The sequence below is a fragment of the Eubalaena glacialis genome, chromosome 7 (assembly GCF_028564815.1).
Source record: "Eubalaena glacialis isolate mEubGla1 chromosome 7, mEubGla1.1.hap2.+ XY, whole genome shotgun sequence".
Classification (NCBI taxonomy): Eukaryota; Metazoa; Chordata; class Mammalia; order Artiodactyla; family Balaenidae; genus Eubalaena; species Eubalaena glacialis.
In genome coordinates this window covers 68408637-68421974 of record NC_083722.1, presented here as the reverse complement: position 1 = coordinate 68421974, position 13338 = coordinate 68408637, and the positions used below count along the sequence as shown (strand labels likewise).

Genomic DNA, 13338 nt, shown 5'->3' with positions numbered 1-13338 from the left:
TAAGCAGCACCTTCAGGGAGATCTCATTCTGTACACTCCCTGTACCATACACATAACAGAGATTAGGCAAGCTGTGAGGCAGACCTCTGTCTGCTCCTACAGTTCAGTTTAAATTGTAATGCGCTCCGCTGACAGTCCTCAGCATTTATAGTGTGAAATCGAGCTAATTCTCTAGTTTCTAGCCTTCTCCGGGAAAGTTAGCACTTAGTATGTGAAATTTTGCCTTGTTAACAAGTTAGAAGGAACAGCGATTGAGCCAACTTCAGACTGTTAGGTTAATCTTTACCAGTCCACCCTTGGACTTTGTCCCAGGAATAGGGAGGGATTAAGAAGAGATACAAACATTTGTTTCCATATATGATGTCACATCCTGGAGGCCAAGAATCCCCGCTTTTCGATCACAGTTGCACCAGCCCTGCTGCGGCCCCATCTGCAGCCAGCCGCTGAGATCTAGGCAGGCAGGGTTGCCACAAAAACGTCGCTGCCGCCGCTGGCCATCTCCAACGTGCGAAGATAGGGCCAGGCGAAGCAGGAGGGTCACGTGAGCGCCCTGGACTGGCACCACCGAGAGGAAACCTCCGGGCTTCCTAGAGCGGACGGTGGGCTCCCGCCGTCCTTCCGGCTCGGCGCTGGCTGGGGGAGCCCGCCCTCCGACGGGAGAGTGGACGCTTGTGCTGGACGTCCGCCGGGGTGAGCCCAGTCTCGGAGGCGAGGTGGCTCGGCGCATTCGTGGTCTTGGCTGGTTTGAGAGCCTTGACCTGGAAGAGCCTGGCCGAGGAGGCCCGCGCCTCTGCCCGCGGTGGCGGGTTCGTTCGTCTTCCTCCGAAGGGCTTTCTGTGCCCGCCTTCTTTGTTGGCGGCTGGAGATGTCGGCGTCGCCTGCTTCCCGCCGCTCCGAGCGGGCGTGCGCCCAGCATCACCCACCGGTCCACTTGAGCATCTCTTTATCCTGTTTTGACCCGCTGCCAAGCCTCCACCTGCATTTTGTGCTGTAGCCCCTCTCGGTCCAGGCGCCCTCTTTCTCTCCAGAGGAGACCTCTCTTGGTCATCGTGTCAAAGTGTCCAAGGTGAACTGAACTCAGCTTCGGCTTGTACAGAGGTGACCCGGTCTTTGAAAGGGAGAATGAGAGAGTAGAGAGGGGGCGAGTGGAGACTCAGTAAAACAGGGAGGTCAAGTGAAACCCGTCTGGGTTTGCTAACTGGCGCTTATGGAAGTTAGGCTCCTACCCCCTCCCACAGAGACTGGGAGACAGAGGCCCTATCTTCAGGAGTTGGGTGGAACAAGCACTACATTCTTTAGACAACCTTGAATTTTCTCAAGCAGACACTCTAAGACGGGGTAGGGTCATGCTAGGGATGTGGCCTTGAACTGCTAGAGATGATGTTAATGTCTTGTTCATGTCTTCATAGGCCAGGGTTTGAAGGCCTAGCGGAGAAAGGGCTCAGAGGAGCCTGCCAAGAGTCTGGTCAAGGACAGAATCTTTGTCACTGGTCAGGGTCACTGGACATATTCAGTAAAAATTTTCTGTTCCAACCCAAGCAGTCACTGAGGCCAGGATTCTCCTCTAGCCGAGACTCAGTTCTGTATAATGTAGTGTTGTGACATATTTTGAGAAGCCTTGTGCCTTGCCAGCAAGTGGATGGAGCAGTTATAACTCTGTGGGTGAGGGGAGGGGCCGGGCTGCCATGGAGTGGTAGGGCAGTCATTGTCCTAAGAGTTAAGGGAGTCCAGGGATGGTGGTGAGAGATGTGAAGGGGAGTAATGCACATACGGGCTGCGAGAGAGGGGCAGTTTCACTTGGAGCTCTTTTCTCCTTAGATCTGAGACTTCCTCTCCCAAATCAGAGAGCAGTGCAGGAAGCCAGGGGACGGCAGCCATGCTTCAGACAGCGTGGTCCCAGGTGAGCTGGCTTCCTGACAGCTTTTCTTAGATCATCTCTCAGAGAAGTCTACGCCAGACTCGGGCCTGACTTGGGTTCCCCTTTGCCAGGCAGCTGTGGATGTGTGTCTGTGCGGGTGAGGGTGTGTTTGGGGAAAAGTGGTTTGAGGTGAGATGAGATTATCCCCAGTGGGAGATACCTTTGGCTACAGAGAGGACATGATTTTCAGAAGATCCATTTAATTGCATGAGGTGGAAGCACCTGCCAGAAATCCACATCAGTTTCTACAGATGAAGTCTACCAACAGGCAGGTCTCCTGTGCCAGTAGTTCGCACCTGTCCTTGGAGGCCATGGAACTTAGAAGAATTTGGAAGACACCCTGGGGATGCTAGATGAGTAGAGCATGAATCTAGGAGGGGCAGGAGGAGGACTGCAAAACCGATGACATTAGGCAGTTCAGACAATTATTGGGGAAATAAAGGAGGACTGAGTAGTGCAGCAGAGGCTGTGGGGTGTGGAGCCAGAGAATTCTTTCATGTTTCCATGGTGTTTAAAATGCTTTCCAGCTCCCAGGAGAAACTGCACGGGTATTGGTTAATGGGCTTTTCTAGCTGTGTGGTCTCGGATTACTTCTAAACCTCTTTGGCTTCAGTTTCCTTGGTTGTAAAGTGAGGAACGTAACAGTACCAATCTCAGAAGTGAAAATGAAAAGTGATGATGCTTATAAAGCCTTAGCACAGTTTCTAGCACCTATTAAGCTCCCATAAATCTTAGCTATTATATAAAGACCATTTAAGTGACTAGTGCAAGGAAGTTTAATTAATGAATATGAATTGATTGCAACAAAGTAATACATTTGTTTAATGTATTTAAAAACATACTAATTCTTCCTTTTGGATTGCGGTTGCTGTCTAGATGATTCTGTTTGGTTTCAATATCTATTTATATGTGTAGTTACAAAAGGGAGCTGGGCTGGAGCAATGTGCAGCAGATGCCTAAGTGCAGGAGACTCTGGTTACACGGTGCGTGAAAGGCCCCCAACATTGGGCATTTGAGACAGCAGAGGAAAAGTCTCTGGATACTGTAGCACCTGTGGTCACAGAAGAGAAGCCATTCCTGTTACCATCCAGGCCCTCTGTCATGTAGTTGAACTAACTGAAGATGCCTTTGTAATTAAAACCTTTCTGGGTAGAAGCAGTGAATTTCTCCAGGTTGGGCCTGGAACACACATCTGGGTATACGGTGGGAAAGGGCTCTAAGGCTAAATGTTAATAGCTGTTTCCCTACACTGTGTCACACATTGGAGCCCAAGCAGCACTTGTATCTCTAAAAACAACACAAACTTGTAAGCACTTATTACGTGCCAGGCACTACTGTAAACACTTTGCCAATCCATGAATTTAATTATTAACCTTCAACAGCCCTTTGTGGTTGGTACCACCATCATACCCATTTAACAATGAAACAGGCAAGGCAACTTGCTGCTGGTCCCACAGCTAGTAAGTGGTACAGCGGCCAGGTTTTTGGACCAGGTGCTCTATGCTCTCAACCCATACACATCTGGCTGTTGAAGTGATGGGCTCCACTCTTCCAATTTCCAATCCTCCCACATTGGTGTAGCCACAGAACCCAGGCCTCTTGGGCACGTGTGGAGCAATGGTCCCCTCAGTACCTGGAAGGGCAACCAGAAGTAGTGAACGCCAGAGAACCCTGGGTAATTCCCAGGATTGAAACCATTCTGTGGCTTGAGCCAGCCAGACTACATCCCCCGGAGGAGCTACCGAATGGGGGCGCTGCAGGACCCGAGCCTCCGGCCAGCAGCTCTGTCCTTTGCCGTCTCTCAAAGTACAGACAGGACGGCTGCAGCTGCGATAGGGAACCACAGAGATGGGAAACTTCCCAGGTTCCTAGAGAGGAGGGGAGACGGTTAACGCACTTGCCACTGAACCTGTTGGAAGCTTTCCCAGAGGCCGGCTGCAGTCCCATGCTTTCTCTTCGCTTGCACCGCGCGGGGTTAGTGGCTTCCTGGGATGCGGGTGCCGGTGTCCGGGTAACAGATTCACTTTCCCCGGGTTCTCCAAACCCTTTGCCTTTGTGGTGAGGGGTAGCGGAATGAAAAGGGGCCGAGGCGGACAGAAGGTATTTGCAGGGTACGAGGCAGCATCACTCTTACCCGTGCCTCTGTATTTTCCTTTCAGTGTCACATCTCAGGACCTGGAGGGCAGTGTGCGAAGCAGAGACGCCTGCCATGCTCCAGATCACCTGGCGCCCGGTGAGCGAGCATCCTTTCAGCCTCTGTGGCTCCCCTTCCCTGCCCTCTCACCCTTTTGATGTCAAGAGAGCAGGTGTCAGCTCTGCATCCAGATCCAGGTCCAGGCCTGTGGCTTCCGTTGTGCATCTGTCATTGTCGGGTGTGTTTGGAGAAGGGGAGGAGTTAAGGGGAGTGGAGAAATGAGAATTCCCAAACTAAGACATAATCAGGATGGAAAAAACAAGTGAGTGTGGGGGATTGGTTGGGATAGATTTGGCAGTTTGGGCTGAAAAATGGAAATGCACTAAAAAGTGGAAATCTGCATCACAGCATACAAGGAAGACCCTTTTCACTTCTGTCCACAAGATTGAAAAAGTCTTTGCTTGGATAAAGCAATTTTAGTAGTGTTTTTATAGAATCCCAGGGCTCACCTCTCTGCTTCCCATCTCTCAGGAATTGGTGCCCTTCATTGCCTGATACCCAGTATCTTGAAAACCATTGTTTTATGTAATTTGTCTTATTTTGGTTCAGGCAGAAGGATAAATCTGTTCCCTTTGACTCCATCTAGATAAGAAGTGCAAGTTTTTCCTCAGCATTTAAAAAACATGGCTCCTTTTACTTTGCCATCTCGACTCCCAAGTCTTCATGTGTGTGTTGTTTTCCTTCTCTGAAAGCCTTTAGGATCTTTTTTTAAGTCTCTTTTTCTGAGGCTTCTCAGTGATGTGCTTTTGTGTAGGTATTTTTCATTCATTCCCTATATACTCTGGGGGTCCTCTCTTCTCCCTGGTGCTTTGAAACAGAATGTGTTACCAAGTTATAAATCAACTATACTTCAATCAGAAAACAAAAAAACCCCAAAAACAAAAAACAAACTTCCTTTTAAATAAATAAAAACTCAAAAAAAAAAAAAGAATATTTTACCAAGTTACAAAAAGCAGTTCACACTTAAAAAATATCCAGAGCTCATCCTTTGTTCTGTGGTGTGAATCAGGCTCCTTTTTGTTTGCTTCCTCCTCCACCAGCAGTTAAGATTCAGCTTTCCCTTCTCTTCTGTGTCAGTTACCATTTATCCTTTTTCTGCCTTTCAAAATTCTGTTAATACCTCTAGTCTGATTTGACTCTTCTCCTGTTGGGCCTTTGTGCTCCAGTGACCTTAGCGGGATTAGGGAGGGAGTAGAGATCAGTACAAAAGTGCTGTGGGCTGTGTTTATACAGATTTCCCTTTTGCATGTTCACACAAAACCCAGGTAGGGGAGAGGAGCCAGAGAGACCCATAGGCACACGGAGCAGGACACAGCAGAGTCGACACAGAGATCAGCAGGTGAAGGAAGGGCTGTTTGCTGGGGATGACCACAAGGGATGCAGTGAGTCTGGGGCTCCCCTATTGATGAGGGCAGTGCTGGCTGAGGGCTGGCCCCTGCGGAGAGGGGTGTAGGGGGCTTGAGCACTGGATAGCTGTCCTCGGCAATAACACCAGCCCCAGTAAGTCTCTGCCCTTTACTTAGGCTCCTCTGCCCTCACACAGGGCTGGAGCAAGAACCTCTTGTTTCAGGAGCCCGTGACCTTTGAGGATGTGGCCGTGTACTTCACCCAGAATGAATGGGTCATCCTGGATCCTGCGCAGAGGGCCTTGTACAGGGAGGTGATGCTGGAGAATTATGCAAATGTGGCTTCCCTAGGTGAGATATCTTTTCTCCCTGCTCTTGTCTGCCTCTGCCCTTTGAGCATCCTGGCTTCTTTCTTCCTTTGACTTTGTGGGGTCTCTAATAACCCTTGTGGGCAGTTGCTCTGGAGGCTGAGCTCCCCAGAGGCTACTGGGTTGGGAGAGCCCTGGGTTCCCAGGTTTTGAAATCACTGTCCTCTAACCCTGGGAGGGACTCTGCCCCATGTGTGGAGGGAAATGAAGAGCTGTCAGGAGCTCACCAGAGCCTTTGCCTCTGTCTTCAAGTTCTCTGAATATTTGGAACTTGAGTAGAGGATTATTCCAAGACTCTGCCCTGCTTTGTGGGAATTTTCTGTCCTCTAAGATGCACAGGCTGACTTCACTTTTTTTCTCCCCACCTGGCTCACTGGAGAAAAAGAGGGCTGAGAGGTGACCCTGCTTCATGATTCCCTCTACCTTTGTTTTCCTGTTTCTTTCTCCCTGGGCAGCTGTTTCGTTCACCAGACCTGTTCTGGTCTCTCATCTGGAGCGAGGGGAACTGCCATGGGGCCTCGATCCCTGGGAACCCGTGAGTATGAGACCCTACCTTTTTTGCTTAGCCTGCTTTCTTGTTTTCACATTTCAATATGCACAGAGTGTTTCCTCTCTTGTGAGACTGTTTTCATTCATCTGGAATCGTTACATGTGATGCTCTGCATTCATAGTGGTTGCCTCCCTCAAGTGAGGAAGGGCCCTTCTCTTCCAAGAAGGGTGTGGCTGCAAGGTTTCTTCGCGTGTTCACATTTGCCTCTCCACCTCACCACCTGCCAAGGGACACTGTCTGAGCAGCTCTTTTCATCCCTGTCATGTGGAAACATTTTATTTTTCCATCAGTTTGTTTTTGCAAAGATGAGGATGTCAGCCACCTTATGAGGAAAATAGACTTCTGGGGGCCTGTCTGGCAATCTACGTATCCATAGGGTACATTATTTGTATGGGAAATTGAAGTATGTGTTCCCAAACACTAACTTAACAAATATTAAAAATTTATTTTTATAATGGAAATTTTCACACATATGCAGACACCAGCCCGATGCACCCAGTGTACCCCTTACCTCAACAGTCCACCTATATCCTGCCATTCTTGTTTCATCTTCCCTCCATGGACACTTAAAAATATAAGGATACCTCCCTGGTGGTCCAGTGGGTAAGACTCCCCACTCCCAATGCAGGGGGCCTTGGCTAGACCCCTGGTCCGGGAACTAGATCCTGCATGCATGCCGCAACTAAGAGTCCGCGTGCCGCAACTAAGAAGTCTGCATGATGCAATAAAGATGCCCCGTGCTGCAACTAAGACCCAGTGCTGCCTAAATAAATAAATAAATAAATATTAAAAAAATATATGTATATGTATTTTTTAACAGATGAACTTTTGAAGCAAAACTTGTAAATGAAAGGTGAATGACTTCCTCATTTTGAGAGGTATTGATATGAGAATTAGAAATAACAACATAGTATATTTATATATATATTTTTTGCCTTTGTTATTCTGCTTCACCCATTCTCTGCCTGTTAAAATTTCCTTTGCTCTTCAGACTCTTTACAGAGAATGTCCATTAATAATGCACATCGCAGGACTTCCCTGGTGGTCCAGTGGCTAAGTCCGTGCTCCCAATGCAGGGGGCCTGAGTTCGATCCCTGCTCAGGGAACTAGATCCTACATGCCACAACTAAGGGTTTGCATGCCACAACTAAACATCCTGCATGCTGCAACTAAAAGATCTCGCACGCCGCAACCAAGATCCCACGTGCCACAGCTAAGACCCGGCGCTGCCAAATAAATAAATAAATATTTAAAAAAAATAATGCACATCGCTCCCCACCGCCTCGCCGCTCCAGCCTCGTGTGCTTTTCTGGATATGACCCCAAGACTTCAGGTTGTCTGGGTTAAAAAAATATTTTCTAAACAGTTTGCTTGTAAACACATGAGGTTTTTCTCTGGCCCAGTGCTGATGATTATATTAGTTTTTCCTTTTTAGTTAGTTTAGGATTTCACATTCCATGTTGTCGTGTTAGACTGTATATACATCCTCTATAGAGTTTTAGGAAAAAGGACAATGATCATTATGTGGTCGTCTCTAGGACTGATGTCCATTCTTGGAAGGGTTCTTCACATGTCCAGTGCTCTTTTCTTTTAGAGGCAAGCCTGCACATCTTCCCCTTCCTTCTGGATGCTGTGGTGTTTGCCCTGCGTGGTCCCCTCAGCCGCAGCATGGGAGCCTGCTGCTTTACTAGAGCCAACTTGACGACAGAGGTTGGGTCTCTCTCAAAGATTATGACATGGATAACATTTAAAAAAATAAGCAGCTCTTAAGGAATTTCAGCCTGTGGGACCTTTTGTAGTACTTGAGCTGCTCGACTGGCCCTTCTTCTCCACTCTCAGCGGTCTTTCTCTCACCTCGGGCTCTCCGTTCGTCACTTCTTTACATCTGCACTGATCCATCCGATCCCCTTGGGAGACAGCAATTGGTCCTTCTGCCCTAGTTAACAGACTCTGCTGTTTTCCAGTCTTCACGCTCTTTACGGGGATGCTCCTGGCCTCGCTGGCCTCCCTGGCCTCTTTCACAGAGTTCCACTTGTGGGGCTCTGCTGTGTGGTAGTCTTTGATCATTTGGTGTACATATTGGAAAATATCCCCTTACTCAGGGCAAATCAGAACCACTTGATCCTGTTTCCTCTTTAGCATAAGTATTTTCTTTTTGTGATATTGGGGGCTGACACTTGCATTTTCTTTTCATGATATCAGGCGGGGAGACCAGAACTGACAAGGAAGAATCAATGCCAAAAGAACACATTTCCAAAGAAGCAGAGTCCCACGGACTGACATTAGGAGGGCTGCCAGGGAATGTTCCCCAGCACCTTGGCTTCAGGAGCCTCCTAGAACAGCACAGCCACGGGATGGTTAAGAGGACAAACTCAACGAGGAGAGATTTCACAGATGGGTCAACCAGGCATCAGGAGGCCTGTGCTGTGGAGAGCAGGGAGAAGTGTGAGAAACTGGGAAAATACATTAGTGTTAGCACACAACTCACTACGAATCAGACAGTTTCTAGTGGTCAGCTATCTTATAAGTGTGGAAAATGTGACAGATGCTTCATTCGGATGGCAGACTTCCACAGACATCAGAGATGTCACACTGGTGAAAAGTCTTTTGAATGCAAAGAATGCAGAAAATACTTCAGATATAATTCCTTACTTATCCGGCATCAGGTAATCCACACTGGGAAGAAACCATTTAAATGCAAAGAATGTGGGAGAGGTCTCAGTTCAGATATGGCCTTGATTCAGCATCAGAGAACCCACACTGGAGAAAAGCCCTATGAGTGTCGGGAGTGCGGCAAGGCCTTCAGCTGCAGCTCCGTCTTCCTCCAGCACCAGAGGTTCCACACTGGGGAGAAGCTCCATGAGTGCGACGAATGTTGGAAAACTTTCAGCTGTAGCTCAGGTTTCATCGTCCATCAGCGAATGCACACTGGGGAGAAACCCTACGAATGTAAGGAGTGTGGGAAACGATTAAGCTCCAACACAGCCCTGACTCAGCATCAGCGGATCCACACTGGGGAGAAACCTTTTGAATGTAAGGAGTGTGGGAAGGCCTTCAATCAGAAAATCACCCTGGTTCAGCATGAGCGTGTCCACACTGGTGAGAAACCTTACGAGTGTAAGGTGTGTGGGAAAACCTTTAGCTGGTGTGGAAGGTTCATCCTGCATCAGAAACTCCACGTGCAGAAGACATCTATCCAAGAGTAGCACTCTCCACAGCTAGGCTCACAGTGCCTCTTCTTGTTTCTCCCCATCTTCATGCTTTTGATAATGTCATCACTGCCTTCTCTGAACTGTGCTAATTCTATTTATTTATTTATTTATTTATTTATTTATTTATGGTTGCGTGGGGTGTTAATTGCAGCACGCAGGATCTTTCGTTGTGTCGCACCAGCTTCTCTCTAGTTGTGGCGTGGGCTCCAGAGTGTGCAGGCTCATTAGTTGTAGCTCGCAGGCTTAGTTGCCCTGTGGCATGTGGGATCTTAGTTCCCTGACCAGGGATCGAACCCGCATCCCCTGCGTTGGAAGGTGGATTCTTAACCACTGGACCACCAGGGAAGTCCCTAACTGTGCTAATTCTTAAACATCTGCTGCTTCTCTCTGCATAACTGCAACGCGTGCTCCTCTGGCCTGTCCCACTAGGATGTTTAATTCAGACTCTCAGCTTCCATCATGAAACTTTCCTCAGGTTCTCTTAACCCTTGTTTCCCCAAGATGAACTCTCTTTACAGTTAGAAAAGACAAGAAACAAACCCCCAAACTTAAAAACATCAAAGGAAGGTTTCCAGATTGAAAGGATACACCAAGTGCCCAGCAAGATGGATTGGGGGGAAACCTACATCAAAGCCCATCACTGTGAATGATCAAAGCACCAGGTTTAAAGAGATGTTAAAACGTTTCTAGAGAGGGAAAACAAAAGATCAGGAGTAAGAATAGCATTGGATTTCTCAACAGCAACCTTGACATATGACAATGGTGTATGCCTTTGACATTCTAAGGGAAATGATTTCCACCAGAATTTTATACCCTCAAGTGTGAGTATAGAATAAAGACATTTCAGACCTTGTACCTCTTAAAACTTTATCTCCCCTGCATCCTTTCTCAGATGTGCAACCCTAAACAAGTGTTAAGAAAAAGGCAAGATATGTGGACCCTCTATTACAATCTGTATATTGGAAGTCTCCTAAACACAAAAATAGAGGGCCCCTGTCTGTGTGGAGCCATCTGCATCTTGGAAGGACAGTCCTAATAGGGTGCAGACTTCCAGAGACCTACCTTGGGTACAGTGCCCACCCTCACTACTTCTGACTCTGCAGTGACTCTTCGCTACTCAATTGCAGTCTATTCCTTTGCAAAAACTGGGGTGTTTGTACCCTTTGAATCAGATGCAAGGCCCTATTTGTCTTAAATTTGTCCATCTCATTACTGTTCCAAGTGACCTCCCATCAGCAAACATTCCCTTGCAATTTCATCTAGTTATTTTTTATGATCTGGAAGAAGCCACCATTATTTTCTGTTACCTGTGGTTACAAGAGAAGTAAATATGTTCTGTTGTAGCATCCACTCGTGCAGACAGCTTGACTTTGCCCACTGCAGGAAGCAGAGGGTAGTGGTTAATCATTCGGAGCCAGGCCAACTTTGGTATGAACTCAGGCATGTGACCTTGGTTAAGTTATGGAAACTGCACTAATTTCCTTATCTGTAAAATAGGGATGACCGTCTACCTCACAGGATTGTGCTGAGGATTAACTGCATTAATACAGAAGTGGTTAGAACAGTGACTGGAGCATAATAAACGAAAGTGTTATTTATTATCATAATGTCATTGATAAGTTTTGACTTATCATGTATATACCAGTGAAACAATCACCACAATCAAGATAATAAACATAGCCATAACACCCAAAACTTTGCTTATGCCCCTTTGTAGTCCCTCCCTCTTGGCTCTCTCCCAGCAACCACTGATCTGCTTTCTGTCACTAGGGGGTTTTTTTGTTTTTGTTTTGTTTTTTTGTTTTGGCTGCGCCTTGCGGCTTGTGGGATCTTAGTTCCACGACCAGGGATTGAACTTGGGCCCTTGGCAGTGAAAGCATGGAGTCCTAACCACTGGACAGCCAAGGAATTCCTTCTGTCACTTTGGATTAGCTTTCCTTTTCTAGGATTTTATACAAATGTTAACACCTTGTATGTATTCTTCTTTTTGGTCTGGTGTCTTAGCATTTTTTTTTTTTTTTTGTGCCAAATCCTAACCACTAGACCATAAGGGAACTCCACTCAGTATAATTATTTTGAGATTCATCCATGTTGCATAATATCAGTGGTTCATTCCTTTCTATTGCTGAGTAGTATTCTACTATTGATATAACACCATCTGTTTGTCCATTCACCTCTTGATGGGCATTTGGGTTATTTCCAGTTTTTGGCTATTACAAATAAAGCTGCTGTGAACATTTGTGTTCAAGTCTTTGTTAGGATGTACACTTATTTCTCTTAGGTAAACACCAGAAGTGGAATGGCTGAGTCATAAGGTATGTGTATATTTAACTTTTTAAGTACCTTCAGATTGTTCTACCAAGAAGTTGTGCCACTTTACCTTCCTACCAGCATTGTGTGAGAGTTCCATTTCTAATACATCTTTGCCTACACTTGATGTTGTTAGCATTTTTAATTTTAGCTATTATAATAAGTGTGTAATGCTATCTCATTAAGGCTTTAATTTGCTTTCCCTAATGACTAATGATGTTGAGCGTGTTTTCATGTGCTTACTTGCCTTCCATTATGTCTTCTTTGGTAAAGTCTCTGTTTATATCTTTTGCCTATGTTTTTACTGGCTTTTCTTTTTATTGATCTTTGAGAGGTTTTTATATATTATAGATACGGGTCCTTTTTCGTATATGTGATTTCCAAACATTTTCTCCCAGCCTGTGGTCTGTCTTTTGATTCTCTTAACAATATCTTTTGAAGAGCAGAAACTTTTAATATTGATGAGGTCTAATTTATCAGTTTGTTCCTTTATGGATTGTGCTTTTAGTGGCATATTTAAGAAATCTTTGCCTTACCCAATTTTACAAAGGCTTTTTCCTATTTTTCCTTCTAGGAGTTTTATAGTTTTAGATTTTACATTTAGTTCTGTCATCTATTTTGAATTAAACTTTGTATAGGGCATGAGGTATGGATCCAAGTTCCTTCCTCCCTCTCTCTCGCGCTCCCTTCCTTTCCAAATGGGTAATTTGTTGTAGCACCATTGTCCATATATGTGTGGGTCTAGTTCTAGATTCTGTTTTGTTCCGTTGATCTGTTTGTCCATCTTGATGCCATTAACACACTGCATTAATTACTATAGTTTTTCTAAGTATCGAAGTCATATATTGTTAGTCCTCCTACTTTGTTTTTTTGTTGGTTTGGCATTTCCAGGTCCTTTGCATTTCCATATGAATGTTAGAATCAGTTTGTCAATTTCTACAAAATATATCCTGGGATTTTGATTGAGATTGTATTGAATCTATAGATCAATTTTGGTATAATTGACATCTTAATTATATAGACTTGATTCGTGAACATGGTAAATCTCTCCATTTATTTAGATTTTTATTAATTTCAGCAATATTTTGTAATTTTTACTGTATAGTAACTAACTCCTGGGATAGAGTCATATATACAGATATCTAGGGTCATTCTGTCTTCTAGCAGTGGGAGGCCAATTTCCCCTTTTAGCTCTGAAGTGCTTGGTGAGTAGGAACCATATATATGGAACTGTGTTCAGTAGACCTATCAGTGGTCAAAGAAAAAGTCTGTTCATGTTGGCAACAACACTGGCAAGAAGTGGTCACTGAAGTAAGGCTACTGTTGACCCATTGATTTTCAGAAGCATCGTCACTGTAGTGAGGCATTTGCTAGTTAGCTGTTGTCCAGTGGGTAGGACTGTCATTGATTGGCTAGCTTTCAAGGGCATTTGTCACTGAT

General features: G+C 45.7%; 1 protein-coding gene across 5 annotated transcripts; it reads left to right on the top strand.

The window, feature by feature from the left end:
* Window positions 1–459: 459 nt before the first annotated feature.
* ZNF620 (zinc finger protein 620) lies at window positions 460–10406 on the top strand. Of its 5 annotated transcripts, XM_061196584.1 has the most exons (6): window positions 460–1066; window positions 1819–1900; window positions 4078–4151; window positions 5683–5809; window positions 6282–6361; window positions 8579–10406. In XM_061196584.1, exons 4-6 carry the CDS (start codon window positions 5730–5732, stop codon window positions 9580–9582), a joined length of 1164 nt encoding a protein of 387 aa, XP_061052567.1. In that variant the 5' UTR covers window positions 460–1066; window positions 1819–1900; window positions 4078–4151; window positions 5683–5729; the 3' UTR covers window positions 9583–10406. The 5 variants fall into 5 exon arrangements, with proteins under 5 accessions (XP_061052567.1, XP_061052568.1, XP_061052569.1 ...); XM_061196585.1 differs by lacking the exon at window positions 1819–1900; XM_061196586.1 differs by lacking the exons at window positions 460–1066; window positions 1819–1900 and adding an exon at window positions 3832–3892.
* The last annotated feature ends 2932 nt before the right edge of the window (window positions 10407–13338 follow it).